This window comes from Sapajus apella, unplaced genomic scaffold, assembly GCF_009761245.1.
Source record: "Sapajus apella isolate SASKATOON/1434 unplaced genomic scaffold, GSC_monkey_1.0 scaffold23, whole genome shotgun sequence".
Taxonomy (NCBI): domain Eukaryota; kingdom Metazoa; phylum Chordata; class Mammalia; order Primates; family Cebidae; genus Sapajus; species Sapajus apella.
The window spans coordinates 33,487,220-33,502,502 of NW_022436963.1; the positions used below are offsets into that span (position 1 = coordinate 33,487,220).

General features: G+C 37.9%; 1 protein-coding gene across 4 annotated transcripts in view; it reads left to right on the forward strand.

Annotated features, from left to right (window-relative positions):
* GRM7 (glutamate metabotropic receptor 7) overlaps nt 1-15,283 on the forward strand; it is an 878,927-nt gene that overhangs the window by 563,959 nt on the left and 299,685 nt on the right. For 3 of the 4 annotated variants that reach the window (XM_032289679.1, XM_032289680.1, XM_032289682.1), the window contains exon 6: nt 11,446-11,646. The exons of the other annotated variant lie outside the window; for it this stretch is intronic. In XM_032289679.1, coding sequence (XP_032145570.1) covers nt 11,446-11,646 — 201 coding nt within the window. The remainder of the gene's footprint in view (nt 1-11,445; nt 11,647-15,283) is intronic. 4 annotated transcript variants of the gene reach the window in all.

Below are 15,283 nucleotides of genomic sequence, written 5' to 3' on the forward strand. Positions count from 1 at the left end.
TGCCAGTCTCTGTCTTTTGATTGGGGCTTTTAGCCCATTTACATTTAAGGTTAATATTGTCATGTGTGAATTTGATCCTGCCATTTTGATGCCAGCTGCTGGTTATGCCCATTAGTTGATGCAGTTTCTTCATCGTGTTGATGGTCTTTACAATTTTGTATGTTTTTGCAGTGGTTGATACTGGTTGATCCTTTTCATGTTTAGTGCTTCCTTCAGGAGCTCTTTCTTGTAAGGCAGGCCTGGTGGTGATGAAATCTCTCAGCAATTGCTTGTCTGTAAAGGATTTTATTTCTCTTTCACTTATGAAGCTCAGTTTGGCTGGATATGAAATTCTGGGTTGAAAATTCTTTTCTTTAAGGATGTTGAATATTGGTTCCCACTCTCTTCTGGCTTGTGGGTTTCTGCTGAGAGACCCACTGTGGGTCTGATGGGCTTCCCTTTGTGGGTAACCCGACCTTTCTCTCTGGCTGCCTTTAGCATTTTTTCTTTCATTTCAACCCTGGTGAATCTTGACAATTATATGCCTTGGGGTTGCTCTTCTTGAGGAGTAACTTTGTGATGTCCTATATATTTCCTGAATCTGAATTTTGGCCTGCCTTGATAAGTTGGGAAAGTTCTCCTGGATAATATCCTGAAGAGTGTTTTCCAGTTTGGTTTCATTCTCCCCGTCAAATTCAGGTACACTGATCAAACGTCGATTTGGTCTTTTCACATAATCCCATATTTCTTGGAGGCTTTGTTGATTATTTTTTTCATTCTTTTCTCTCTAATCTTGCCTTCTCATTTTATTTCATTGAGTTGATCTTCAGTCTTTGATATTCTTTGTTCCGCTTGATTGATTCAGCTATTGTAACTTGTGTATGCTTTGCAAAGTTCTCCTGCTGTGTTTTTTCAACTCCATCAACTCATTTATGTTCTTCTCTTAGCTGTTTATTATAGTTAGCATTCCATTTAACCTCTTTTCAAGGTTCTTAATTTCTTTGCTTTGGATTATAGCATGTTCCTTTAGCTCAGAGAAGTTTGTTATTATCTACCTAGCTTCTGAAGCCTTCTGTTAATTCATCAAACTCATTGTCCATCCAATTTTGTTCCCTTGCTGATGAGGAGTTGCGACCCCTTGGAGAAGAGGCATTCTGGTTTTTGGCGATTTCAGCCTTTCTGCACTGGTTTCTTCCCATCTTCATGGATTTATCTACCTTTGGTCTTTGAAGCTGGAGACTGTCAGGTGTGGTGTGTGTGTGGATGTTCTTTTTGTTGATGTTGAAGCTATTTCTTTCTGTATTTTTGTTTTACTTCTAACAGGCCCCTCTGCTACAGGACTGCTGGAAGTCCAGTCAGACCCTGCTTGCCTGGGAATCATCCGTGGGGGCTGCAGGACAGCTAAGATTGCTGCCTTTTCCTTTCTCTGGTAGTTTTGTCCCAGAAGGGTACCTGCCACATACTAGCCAGAGCTCTCCTGTATGTGGTGTCTCTTAGGATATACTGGGATCAGGGAGCCACTTGAGGAGGCAGTTTGTCCCTTATCAGAGCTCAAGTGCTGTGCTGGGTGCTCCATTGCTCCCTTCAGAGCTACTGGGCAGGGATGTTTAAGTCTGCTGAAGTGGACCAACCGCCACTTTTCCCAGGTCTTCTGTCTAGGGGAGGTAGGGCTTTATTTATAAGTCCCTGAAGGGCTGCTGCCTCTTTTCAGAGATGCCCTGTCCAGCAAGAAGGGAGTCTAGTCACAGTCTGCCTTCAGAGGCCTTGCTGAGCTGCTGTGGGCTCCACCCAGCTGCTTTGTAAACTTTCATGCAATTTTGTTTACACAGGCAAGGTTAGAACCATCTCAGTAATGGCCGACACCTCTCCCCCCACAGAGTCGACAATCCCAGGTCAAGCTCAGACTGCTGTGCTGGCTGCAAGAATTTCAAGCCAGTGGATCTCAGCTTGCTAGTTTGTGGGTGTGGGACCCCCTGAGCCAGATCACTTGGCTCCCTCCCTTCAGCCCCCTTTTTTTGAGAGGGAATGAGTGGTTCTGTCTTGCTTGAATTCCAGGCACTGGCTAAAACGGGTGCGTGTAAGGGCTGCCCAGTTTCGTGCCGGAAACCTGGTGTGCTGGCATTGTAGGTGCCTGCGAGAACCTCCTGGTCTGCAGGTTGTAAAGACCTTGGGAAAAGCACAGTATCTGAACCAGAGTGCCAGAATGTCCAGAAAAGTCCCTAATGGCTTCCCTTGGCCAGGAGAGGGAGTTCTCTGGCCCCTTGTACTTCCTAAGGGTGGCAACAGGTATGTTGCCTTCTTCAGTTTGCCCTCCTTGGGCTACACCGGCTGTCTAACCAGTTGGATTAAGATGAACCTGGTACCTTGTTGGAAATGTGGAGATCACTCAACTTCTGCATCACTCTCACTGGGAACAGCACTCAAGAGCTGCTTCTATTTGGCCATCTTGGCAGAAGCCCCTATAAAATTTCTTTTTTTCGTATTGGGATCTAAATATGTTCCACATCCCACATTTATTTGATATGTTTCTCAAATTTTGTCATAAATATACATCATGGCCAGCATGAACTTTTAGATTACTTATGTCTCTAAACTGATATTGAAAATGAAAAGAATTAAAGGGAGATGGGGATGGAGGGAGTGCAAGTTTATCACTTTTCCCTGTGTGGACAGGGAAGAAACCATTTGGCTCATTTTTTATAATGTGCAGTGAAGTAATAAAGAGACGAGAAATGAGAGACAAATGGAGAAAATAATATTAATAGGACTTACTCCAGAAGGGTGCTGTCGGGGTTAAAAATCAAACCAGAAAAAGTGCTTCCACAGGGCCTGGCACACAGAAAGTTTGCAATTAACACATGCTGCCAGTGGTACTGTGACCTACTGCGAGCCCCAGCATTCTTTTCAGGAGTCACTCATCCCATTCAATTCTCACTTATCTTCACCTGCAAATAGAGGCACAGCAATACTGCAGACAGTTTGGTTCATTCCAGACCTTCTGACTTTGCTTCTACTGATAATTCTCGCAAGGCCATAGGATTTTACTCTGGGATTTTCTAAACGTGGACACTATAAAGGATGGCACCAAAGTAAACTTCAATATAACACAGAATCTCAGTTTCCCATTAGTATTTATTTTATAAAGAGAAACGCATATCCTTGAGGGGGAACAATCCCCAGTAGACAGAGTTATTTATTTATTGTTAAATTTATCTATAAACATTGCAAAGCTGTAACAGCTTTGCAATAAGGCTTGGTGGTTTACTACAGCACTTTCAGAGCCCAGCAACATTCTCTAACACTCTAGGATACCCACCCTGTTGTCCCTGTGTGCCATTCACCCAAGATATAGCAGCTTTGTCACAAATAAAATATGCCTGACTCTCTTTTCAAAGCTCTTGTAATATACTCATTTACTATTTATTAAGGCCTTTATCATTTATAATAGATCGAAACATTAATATTTAAGTTAATTATACATTGTTACGACTCAGGACTTCAATCCTAAGAAATGTTTAAGTTTGAGGCATTACATTCAGTGAAATAAATTTGTGTAATGCAAAGTCTAAAAGCACTGCCAGTACAAGCGTACACAGCTTCAGATCAGACTTTCCAAAGCAAATCACTTCAATTGATATTTGATTTAAAAATTTCAATTATTCACTCATTTAAAAACACATGAGAAGCCTTAGGTCAGTTCATCAAGTCTGCTGAACCTTTCTAGCATCTGTGTGTTTCAGTCTACGTTACTAAACATCTTTTATTTGTTTTCTGACCTAACCATAACTCCATCTCTTTCTTTTGGTTTTCCTGTTGAAACATGATAATTTTTTTTTTTTTGAGACAGAGTCTCACTCTGTAGCCCAGGCTGAAGTGCAGTGATATTATCTTGACTCACTGCAACCTCCACCTCCTGGGTTCAAGTGATTCTCCTGTCTCAACCTCTCAAGTAGCTGGGATTACAGGTGTGTGCTACCACACCCAGCTAATTTTTGTATTTTTAGTACAGATGGGGTTTCACCATGTTGGCCAGGCTGGTCTCGAATTCCTGACCTCAGGTGATCTACCCACTCAGCCTCCCCAAGTGCTGAGATTATCAATGTGAGCAATCATGCCCAGCTAGGATTTTTTTTAGATATTAACAATTTCAAATCCATTATATCTTTCACTTTCTATATATCTTTTGTCCTAAAAAGTTGCTGATACATTTTAGCTAAGGCATATATTCTGAGGAAGCAGAATGTTGAAACGGGCAAATTAAACAGGTTTTTCAAAGAGAAGATCTTCCCCATAGCATGAACATTAGAATTTCTGAGAGTGAAAAAAGAATTTATGGATTATTCTTGTGTAATGCAATTGACAATCTATTCAACGAAAGGTTAAAAGAGTGTGCCTTTTAAAGATAAATACGAGACTCTTTAATAATGGAGAAGAAAAATCAAGAGACTTGAAAAGGTAAGCTTCTTTACATGCTAGAGAGGTAAAAGATAATGCTTCAGAGTTCTCGTTTTATCTAAACCACAGAGGCTTTCCTAGAACACGTGATGAAAAGGATGAACTTCCTCCAAATAAAGAATATAATAATGTCTCACTAAATCAGAGCAGACGAATGTGCTGTTAATGGAGAATTAATTTTAAAAAGTTGCATTTTCTTTGGTCCACTTCAAGCTGTGTTGTTGAAAATACTTCTTAACACCGTATTTCAGTGTGTGCATTTAATGCTAGTTCCTTAGAATTTTCTAAATAGGTATATGAATAAGAAATGTAGTAGTTAAATAAACCTGGAAAATGTTGACAATCAAGTTTTAGTAAGTGCCTGAACCATTTCATATATTATTTGGAAAACCGTGTGGAGAGTGATTTCAGGCTTGGTTAACTCACAGCTCAGTTGCGCTTTCACTTCCTTATCATGTATTTATCCTGTTGTCATCAGTATGCTGTGGTCTCCTCAGGACGACAAAATGACTAGAGTAGTTGCAGGGTATATGGGGAGGGTGTGGAGTAGGGGAGTTTTCATACAATTAACTAGTCTCTTTGTAAGAATAAACTTTCTTGGCTGGGCGCGGTGGCTCACGCCTGTAATCCAAGCACTTTGGAGGCCAAGGCAGGCGGATCACCTGAGGTCGAGAGTTCAAGACCAGCCTGACCAAAATGGTGAAACACCGTCTTTAAAAAAAAAAAAAAAAAAAAAGAACAAACTTTTTCAGAAGTTTCCCAGCAAATTATTTCCTTATATCTCATTGGCTAGAATTGCATCCTATCTCATGTTCCTAAACCAGTCTTTGCAGAGAAGATTGGATTGGCTTAGGCAAATCAGGATCGACTCAGTGAAAAGTCCAGAAATCCTCACTCTCACTAGTGGCCTCCAATAGCTGAACAGAATTAGATTTCAGTTGGGAGAAGAGAGGTAGGGGTGGTATATGTGTAGCCAAATACTCTGAGGTTGGCAAAGAATTGTGACTGCCACAAAAGGGAAAATAAAGCTTGAGTCCTTTTTATAAAACATAAATTTGTCACTTCTGATTTTCTTTATATAAGGCTATGTTTTCAAGTCCTATTAGCTCCAAAGACAAATTTAATGCAAAATCTTCTCAGAGCCTTTAATGTGTTAACAAACCTGGAGACTGAGAAAGGGATAAAGCCTGCAGTGTTTCACAGATAATAAAATATTTCATCATTTAAAATAATGCAATTATTTTTCAAGATAGTCTTTCCAGGATGACTGTCCTTATTAGTGTGGTTTAGAAATGGCTCTCCTCAATTATTACTCTGAACCTATTTCATAGTATATATTTTATAATAATCAAAATGCCTCCGAGATTACCCTTTCTAAGTTCAGTAGAAAATAAGAGAAATTTGTAAAGTAGCAGGTTATAAAATTAATATTAAAAATGTATAGCCTTATCAAATAAGTATAGTAAAATGGTAATGTTAGAATTTAGTTGGTGGATTCAATCTAAAGTTCTTTTAACCTTGTTCTATGTTTGAAATTTTTTATAATAGTTGGAAACAGTAAAACAGCCACAACATAACAAAGAATAGCTTTTATATATACGATGAAATACCAGTAAAACGATTCATGAAAAATAACACCATATTTATAATAGCAAAAGTAAATAAAACATCTTGGCTAACTTTGCAAGAAACATTCAAATCCTATATGAGAAAAATTATAAACACTATTGAGGGAAGTAAAACTAGATTTGAGCAAATGAAGACACAGAAAGATTCAACCTCCGCAAGATTTCTGTTCTAGGCGAGTTTATTTTTAAATGCAACAAAAACCCAATAAATGGACCACCAAGTTGCTATACTTTCTTTCTGAAGATGATGGTTAAGAAATTTCATTTAAGGAAATAAATTGTTCAAGAAAGTCTTTAAAAATCAATAATTCTGGCACAGAGGGGCTTGCTGTATCAGTTATTAAAATATGTTACAAAGCCTTTATAATTGAAACTCTGGTTTGGTGCATGGATAGAGAAAGTAAACCACAAAACAGATTTTTTAAATCCAGAAATGGACCCAGTCACAAATGGAAATTTAACATATAGTAAAGACTGAACCTCAGATCAACCAGAGAAGGTGAGGTGTCATATATTATAGTAACTGCATAGCTATATGGTAAAAGAAAAAAAATTTGATTCATTTCTCAAATTGCATAACAAAATATATTCCAAGTTGGTCAAATATTTAACCTAAAATAATAACATTATGTGAGTACTAGGAGAAAACATGGATGAAAACTTCTGTACTTTGGAAGTGGGCTCATTTTTTCTAACCGTGATTCGGAATCCAGATGTATTAAGAGAAAACTAAATCAATTGATTTTACTAGAAAAAAATGAATAAACTTTTATTTGGAAAAAGATACCAAAAGGAAGTAAAAGAATAATGACATGCTGGGAAAATATTTGCAACTTAATCTCAAAGAGTTAATATATCTAATTAATATTAAATACAGAATAAAATGGCCAACAATTTTTTTCAGGATTGGCTAGATTATAAACAGTTTGGAAAAAAAAAAAAAGGCGCATCTTTCCTTATGAAAGAAGCTCAATTTTCTTTATAACAAGAAAAATGCAAATAAAAATACACTGGGAGTTTGCTCATGATTTGGCTCTCTGTTTGTCTGTTATTGGTGTATAGGAATGCTTGTGATTTCTGAACCTTGATTTTGTGTCCTGAGACTTTGCTGACATTGCTTATCATCTTAAGGAGATTTGGGGCTGAGACGATGGGGCCTTCTAAATATACAATCATTTCATCTACAAAAATAGAGACAATTTGACTTCTTCTTTTCCTAATTGAATATCTTTTATTTCTTTTCCTTGCCTGATTGCTCTGGTTAGAACTTCCAGTACTATACTGAATAGGAGTGGTAAGAGAAGGCATCCTTGTCTAGTGCCAGTTTTCAAAGGGAATCCTTCCAGTTTTTGCCAGTTCGGTATGATACTGGCTGTGGGATTGTTGTAAATAGCTTTTATTATTTTGAGATATGTACCATTGATACCTAGTTTATTGAGGGTTTTTAGGATAAAAACCGCTTTAAACATCATGTGGAACCAACAGAGAGCTAGCATAACCAAGACAATCCTAGGTAAAAAGAACAAAAGTGGAGGCATTATGCTACCTGACTTCCAATTATACTACAAGTCTACAGTAGTCAAAACAGCATGGTACTGGTACCAAAATAGACATATAGACCAGTGGAACAGAACAGAGGCCTTGGAAGCAACACCACACATCCACAACCATCTTATCTTTGACAAACCTGAAAAAAACAAGGAATGGGGAAAGGATTCCCTGTTAAATAAATGGTGTTAGGAAAACTGGCTAGCCATGTGCAGAAAGCTGAAACTGGACCACTTCCTAACACCTTACACTAAAATTAACTCAAGATGCATTAAAGATTTAAACATAAAACCTAATAGTATAAAAACCCTAGAAGAAAACCTAGGCAAAACCATTCAGGACATAGGCATAGGCAAGGACTTAATGACTAAAACACCAAAAGCAATGGCAACAAAACCAAAATAGACAAGTGGGATCTACTTAAGCTTGAGCTTCTGCACAGCAAAAGAAGCAATCATTAGAGTGAAATGGCAACCAACAGAATGGGAAAAAATATTTGCAATCAACCCATCTGACAAAGGGCTAATATCCAGAATCTGCAAAGAACTAAAGCAGATTTACAAGAAAAAAAAAAAAAACAAACACATTCAAAAGTAGGCAAAGGATATGAACAGACACTTTTCAAAAGAAGACATTTGTGATGCTAACAAGCATATGAAAAAAGCTCAACACTGGTCATTAGAGAAATGCAAATCAAAACCACATTTCAGGCCAGTTATAATGGTGATCATTAAAAAATCTGGAGGCAACAGATGCTGGTGAGGATGTAGAGAAATAGGAACACTTTTACACATTGGTGGTAGTGTAAATTAGTTCAACCATTGTGGAAGACAGTGTAGCAATTCTTCAAAGATCTAGAACTAGAAATTCCGTTTGACCCAGCAATCCCATTACTGGGCATCTACCCAGAGGAGTATAAATCATTCTATTATAAAGGCACATGCACATGTATGTTCATTACAGCACTGTTTACAATAACAAAGACCTTGAACCAACCCAAATGCCCACCAGTGATAGACTGGACAAAGAAAATGTGGCACATATACACCATAGAATGCTATGCAACCATAAAAATCGATGAGTTCATGTCCTTTGTAGGGACGTGGATGAATCTGGAAACCATCATTCTCGGCAAACTGACACCAGAACAGAAAATCAACCACTGCATGTTCTCACTCATAGGTGGGTATTGAACAATGAGAACACATGGACATGGGAAGAAGAACATCACAACTCAGGTCTTTTGGGGGTGGGGGTTTAGGGGAGGGACAGTGAGGGGCAGGGAGGTTGGGGAGGGATAATACTGGTAGAAATGCCTGATGTAGTAACAGGGGGATGAAGACAGCAAACCACCATGACATATATGTACCTAGGAAACAATCCTGCAGGATCTGCACAGGTACCCCAGAACTTAAAGTTCAATAAAAAGTAAAACTTCTGGAAGGTTGTCAGAAAAAAAAAAATACACTGGGGTAGCATTTCTCACATACCTGATTGACACAAATTAAAGTTTGACAGCATACTCTGTTGCTAAGGTTTCAGGGAAGCAAACATTCTCATCTATTGCTGGTAGGACAGTAAAACGACGCAACTCTTTTAGAGTCAAATTTGTCAATATACATAACAAATACGCATGAATTTACCCTTGGACAAAGCTTCCCCACTTCTCAAAATTCTTCCCCAAAATATTCAGGGAAAAATTGAAAAACACATACATACATATGCACAGGGCTGTTCTACACTTTTAGGCTATTTGTTAGACATGATTGTTCTTCTAAGAATGTTATCTGTATATTATCTGTATGTTATGGGATAAAGCAAATGAATAATCATAACAATATCATTAAGAACCAAGGTTTTTCCTCATGAGAGAAAAGAAGTAGAGATTTAAGAGTGTCAAGGTTAAGCAAAAACTCTGTAGTCCTGAATTTGAATGAGAAGTAGCTGCATAGATTCATAATAAATTTTATATTTTAAAAAAATCCTACACTATATACACTGAAAACCCCTAGATCCAGTGACACACAGTGAGCACAAAACTAATTTGGTATTTCAATGAAATACATATAAAACGCAGAAAGTCTCTGGCAGATGAGATACTAATGTGTGCTCTGAAATGGAAAAATACAAATTTGAGTAAATTTGGAAAATTCTGAATTTTCCTCTTGGAAACTGTATTTTACGTTATAATGTTAAATGCTCTGGAAAAGTCTCTCTGTGAAGAAACCAAAAACTTTTTAGCACAGTGGCTACTGGGAAACCTTTGTGTATTTTGCAGGAAAAGGGGTTGAGGTTGTAGAACTCCTTGTTTCTTTACTACGCAAGTGTGCCATAGAAAACAACATGCAAAATATTGCTGTGAAAGTGAAATGCAATTCGTGAATAATTATTCTTCATAGAGGGACAAGAGGTCTAGAGAGAGCCGCTAGAGTCATGTGCTTAATGAATGCATAATTTAATCCAACAAGCGTTATTTAATACCACCTAGAGGCTAAATGCTGTGTTCAGTGCTGGGTATACAAGGGTAAAAACAACAAAGATGTCTTGGACACTTGGTAGAGCATTAAAATATGTTTCTATTGACAATGCTATAAGCAAGGTTTGAAATGTTTTATGGGAATGTTGAATTGCAATTATGGGCCTCAGTGTGACAAATCATTGGAAATTAAGTATGATGGTGGAAGCAAAGAGAAGGATCTCCCTGGCAAAGTAAACAGCATGAGCAAAGTTAGTTTAACAGCAACAATAGTCCCAACTATATGACAGAATAAAGGAAAATAAATGTGAGAAGGTAGGCAGGGCCCAGGAAATGAGAAGACTATGGGCTTTCAGATCTGACAATCCTAGGCCATCATCATTGTTTTACCTGTAAATGATCTTTGGAAGGTGATTCGATCTCTGTAAGTCTCTGCTTTCCCATCAGTATTGTAAGGATTTTAAAAAAAGTACCTCAAAGTGATAATGACATAAAAATCTTGCATCCACAGCTTTCCATGAATGCCTTGTGGGCACTTAGATAGTATCAGTTCTTGTCATTATTAGGCGGATGGGAGCAAAATGATAAATACCCACTGTTACCAGTAAAAGGGATCCAGATTTAATCTGTAGGAAGTGGAGAGCCTTTGAGTGATTCTTAGTATGGGAATGGGGTGATTAGCTCTAGAGTTTGCAAAGGTAAACATGGAGGAATGAATAGATGAAAGGAGACATTGAGAACTGCACCTGATGGAAAATGGTGGGAGGCATAAATAGGCCATTGGTGGAGTGTTTGAAACTGTTTAGTACTTCACAGGTAGAACTGATAGAATTTGCTAGATTTACCTATGGAGGAGCAGGGATTGTGAAAGAGGAGAGAAAGAAAACTAACATCAGTGTTTCTAGCCTGAGTATCTGCATCTTCACAATTGAGACAGGTGACACAGACAGTACAATAGGTGTATAGAAGGTAATGAATTCAGGTGTGGAGTTTACTTTGTTTTCTGTCATTATCTATTTGGCTTTTCTAGAGTAAGTAAGCTTTTCAGATTTGAATACGGCAACCCAGCTTCTGATCTCAAAGATCCTTTTATTCTAAGGGACCATTATATTTTGAATAGCAAGTAAGGTATCACAAAGTAAAATGCTTCAAACTATTAGAGAAACCTAACATGGTAGCTAGATATGGATGCCAACTGGCTATCACATGGTAGGCAAATGTGGCTTGAATTAGTGTACTTATCAAAACAGTGTTTTCTTTAAGCATAACTGAAAATTTACTTTTAGACATTCTACTCAGTGCCAATTTTTTTTTTTGTGTGTGTGTATGTGCGTGTGTGTTTCTTGTTTTAATGTGCAGGACAGGAGAGAATTGGAAAAGATTCTAACTATGAGCAGGAGGGTAAAGTCCAGTTCGTGATTGATGCAGTCTATGCTATGGCTCATGCCCTTCATCACATGAACAAGGATCTCTGTGCTGACTACCGGGGTGTCTGCCCAGAGATGGAGCAAGCTGGAGGCAAGAAGTTGCTGAAGTACATCCGCAATGTTAACTTCAATGGTGAGTCTCCAAAAATCCAACCTTTTTGGAATCCTAAGTGTTTGGCATTCTGTTTCATAAGTGTTAAATTTCTACTATTGTTTACTTTAAAATATGTGTCAAAACTTGCTTGATTGTAGAACTTTAAATGATTGAATCAATCTCTGATTGAGCAAATGAATGAAATAATTAAGATATATTTGGGGATTATGGTTTGATCTCGTTGTCTTGATAGATATTATTATTATTTTTGCACAAAGCCAAATTGTTCTTTGGTGAATTTAAGTAGGTATGGGATGGAAGGTGAAGGAAAGGAGCAATTTCTGTAAGTACCTCTGAATATGAAAAAACTCAAGCCATTTTTTCTCTGCTCTCATATCACAATAACAATTCACACAGAAGGCTTCTGTGACCAAATGTCAGGGGAGGGGTGTCCCCCACACACCTAGGTAGCAGTAAATTCTGCAGTGGGCATAAGTTGAGTGTCCTCTAATTCAGTTCCTACACGATCTAACTGGCATACTGTCAAACCCCACAAGCTGGAGACTTAGTTCCCAAGACTCCTCCCCTTGCCACTTCCAATCACAGTGGCAAACCCTAGATTGCTTGGTCTGTGCTTCTGATAGGCCAGCTATAAACTGGAGTTTTCACGATCCCCACCTCAGGTTTGATTATTCTGCTAGAGCAACTCACAGAACTCAGTAAAACACTTACTTAAATTTACTACAAAGGATATTTTAAAGGGTACAAATAAACCTCCAGATGAAGAGATTTATAGAGTATGGTCTGGAAGGGTCCTGAGAGCAGGAGATTCTGCCCCCCTGGAGTTGGGGTATACTGGCCTCCCCTGCATACAGATGACTTCTTGCTCACCTTCTTGTCAGCCTCCACGTGTTCAGCTCTCTGAACCTTTTCTTCTTGGGCCTTTTATGAAGATTTCATTGAATAGGCATGATTAACAGCCATGAAGAAATGTGATTGGACACAAAGGGTATAATCTAATACCAAGAGGCTAAGTGGGGTTATCCAGTGAGGCCTGTCTGTCCAGATCCTTCTTCTTCTACCTGTTCAGTATTTCTTCCTCCAGGATATGGGGCAGGACTCTTCTCAAATGAGGGTCTTATGGCCTATTAACAAAAAGGTGGAGGAAGATTAGAGTCCTGCCTTGGGCTGGCAAAAGGAGGGCAGGGGAAGTTCAGAAAGAGAAAATGTTTCTGAGGCATAAAACACCTCAACATTATGACCCAAGAACCAAAGATGATACACATCCATGCATACACACACACATATTTATAAACTAGCATTACAATACTCAAGTTACTTGAAGTAATGTTTGTAATTTGACACATCAACCATACTTCAAGTTCTAAACTTATTTCTCAAAGTACAAAACTCCTCTATAAATTGATAGGTTACCTAAAAGAGGTGGGTAGAGATAGGTGAAAAAATGGGCCAGTGAGATAAAAGACATAGGAGAAAGCACACTCTGATAATATCTGTTTCAATAGTCTTGACTCTTACAGGATATTTTGTGTGTGTGTGTGTGAGATGGAGTCTCATTCCATTGCCAGGCTGGAGTGCAGTTACGCCATCTTGGTTCACTGTAACCTCTGCCTTCTGGGTTAGAGTGATTCTCCTGCCTCAGCCTCCCAAGTAGCTGGGACTACAGGCACACATCAGCATGCCTGCCCAGCTAATTTTCATATTTTTAGTAGAGATGGGGTTTCACTATGTTGGCCAGAATGGTTTTGATCTCCTAACCTCATGATCCACCTGCCTTGGCCTCCCAAAGTGCTGGGATTACAAGCATGAGCTAACGCTCCTGGCTGACTCTTACAATATCTTAATGTTTCACCATGCCAAGAACTAAATAAGTAAACTTGAATATATGAGCAATGCAACATTCAACACAGACAGTAACACATAATCTTAATTATATTATAAATAAATTACATAAGTGAAGGAGGATGAGGCAGAAATAATGAATGCAAGTTGGAAAATAGTATTTGACTATAAAAGGCTAAAAACAAAAATAACTGGACACATATATTGGACAATATCTAGTAAATTTGTGTTTTTTTTTCACATTTCTGAAGCTGATTTAGGTATATAGTAGGACTGAGAAAATTTTATGTTTTGGATAGTGAAAGCCAGGTTTTTTATTATCCAAGATAGAAATCCCTAATAAAGAATGAGGGAAATATAGAATCAACCCTGTTGTGTTGGATTAGAATATGTATGGTCTTTAATATACATGCAATGGGAATATAGAAAATAGAAGCAAATTTTTTTATGTGTGTTATATATGCCAATTCTACCTGACTTTGTCCTCTGAGAGGGCCTGAGAGCAATGGTACACTGGAAAAAATGAGCACATCTAGCACACAGATCTTATTTATAAATACCATTGTTAAATTAAAAAAGATAAAAGAGCCCTTAAAAACTGGTTGGAACCAGGGCTGGGGCAGGGAAAGCCCAAGATAAGCTTGAGATATGCTATGCCAGAATATAAGAAAGTTCTTAGAAACTAAAGGGGTCATGTTGAAAGGGCACAGAAACGAAATTGGAAGATATTCCATTGGCCAACTCTGGGACCCTAGTGGATTATAACTCATAGAATAAAATAAATATCCATGAGTCCATACTGATAAAAATTTATAAACAAACAGTTGACCTAATTAAGCAAATGCAAGTGAATAGGTAGCATGATAGAATAAAGTTAAGATGGAAATACAAAGTCACCCTTTTGTAAAGACATAAGTAGCAATTATTTTCAGGGAAAAATCATGGGATGCTAAAAGTATTGGTTTACAGTATGATGAGAAACAAGATATTTGCATAGTCTCAATGTACCTTCCACCAAGATACATATTAATAACCAAAAGAAAATAGTAGCTGTGTGGTGGAGGAAACTGGGAGATAGCATGTGAAACAGGTGATCAAGGTGGACATCATCACTAGTGAGACTTATGAACATTGTGTGCCTTTTGATATGATACACTGGCACAATTACAGCATCACTTCTGAGGTTTTACTGCCAAAAAATATACCTTCAATCTAAGTCTAAGGAAATATCAAACAAATCCAAATTAAAAGATGTTTTATAAAATCACTGGCAGGTGCTTTTCAGAAGAGTCCAGATCATGAGAATAATAGATAAAGGAACTGTTTCCAACTCACAGAGTCCAAGGAGGTGTTACTATCAAACATAATGTGGAAAAATTGATTAATCATATGCTAGAAAAAACACTAATGGGAAGGTGGAGGAATTTTAATGACATTTGCAGATTAGTTTTAATAGCATTCTATTAGTGTTAATTTCCTGGCTTAGAGAGTTATATTATGTTTTTTGTTTATTTGCTTGTTTTATTTTGTTTTTTGAAAGATATTCTTTTTTTTAATTTATTATACTTTAAGTTCTGGGGTACATGGGCAGAATGTGCACATTTGTTACATAGGTATACATGTGCCATGTTGGTTTGCTGTATCCATCATCCCATCATCTACATTAGGTATTTCTCCTAATGCTATCCCTCCCTAATCTCTCCACCCCCTGCTAACCCTCCCCTAGCCCCCAACAGGCCCCGGTGTGTGATATTTCCTTCCTTTTGTCCATATGGTCTCAATGTTCGACACCCAATTATGAGTGAGAACATGC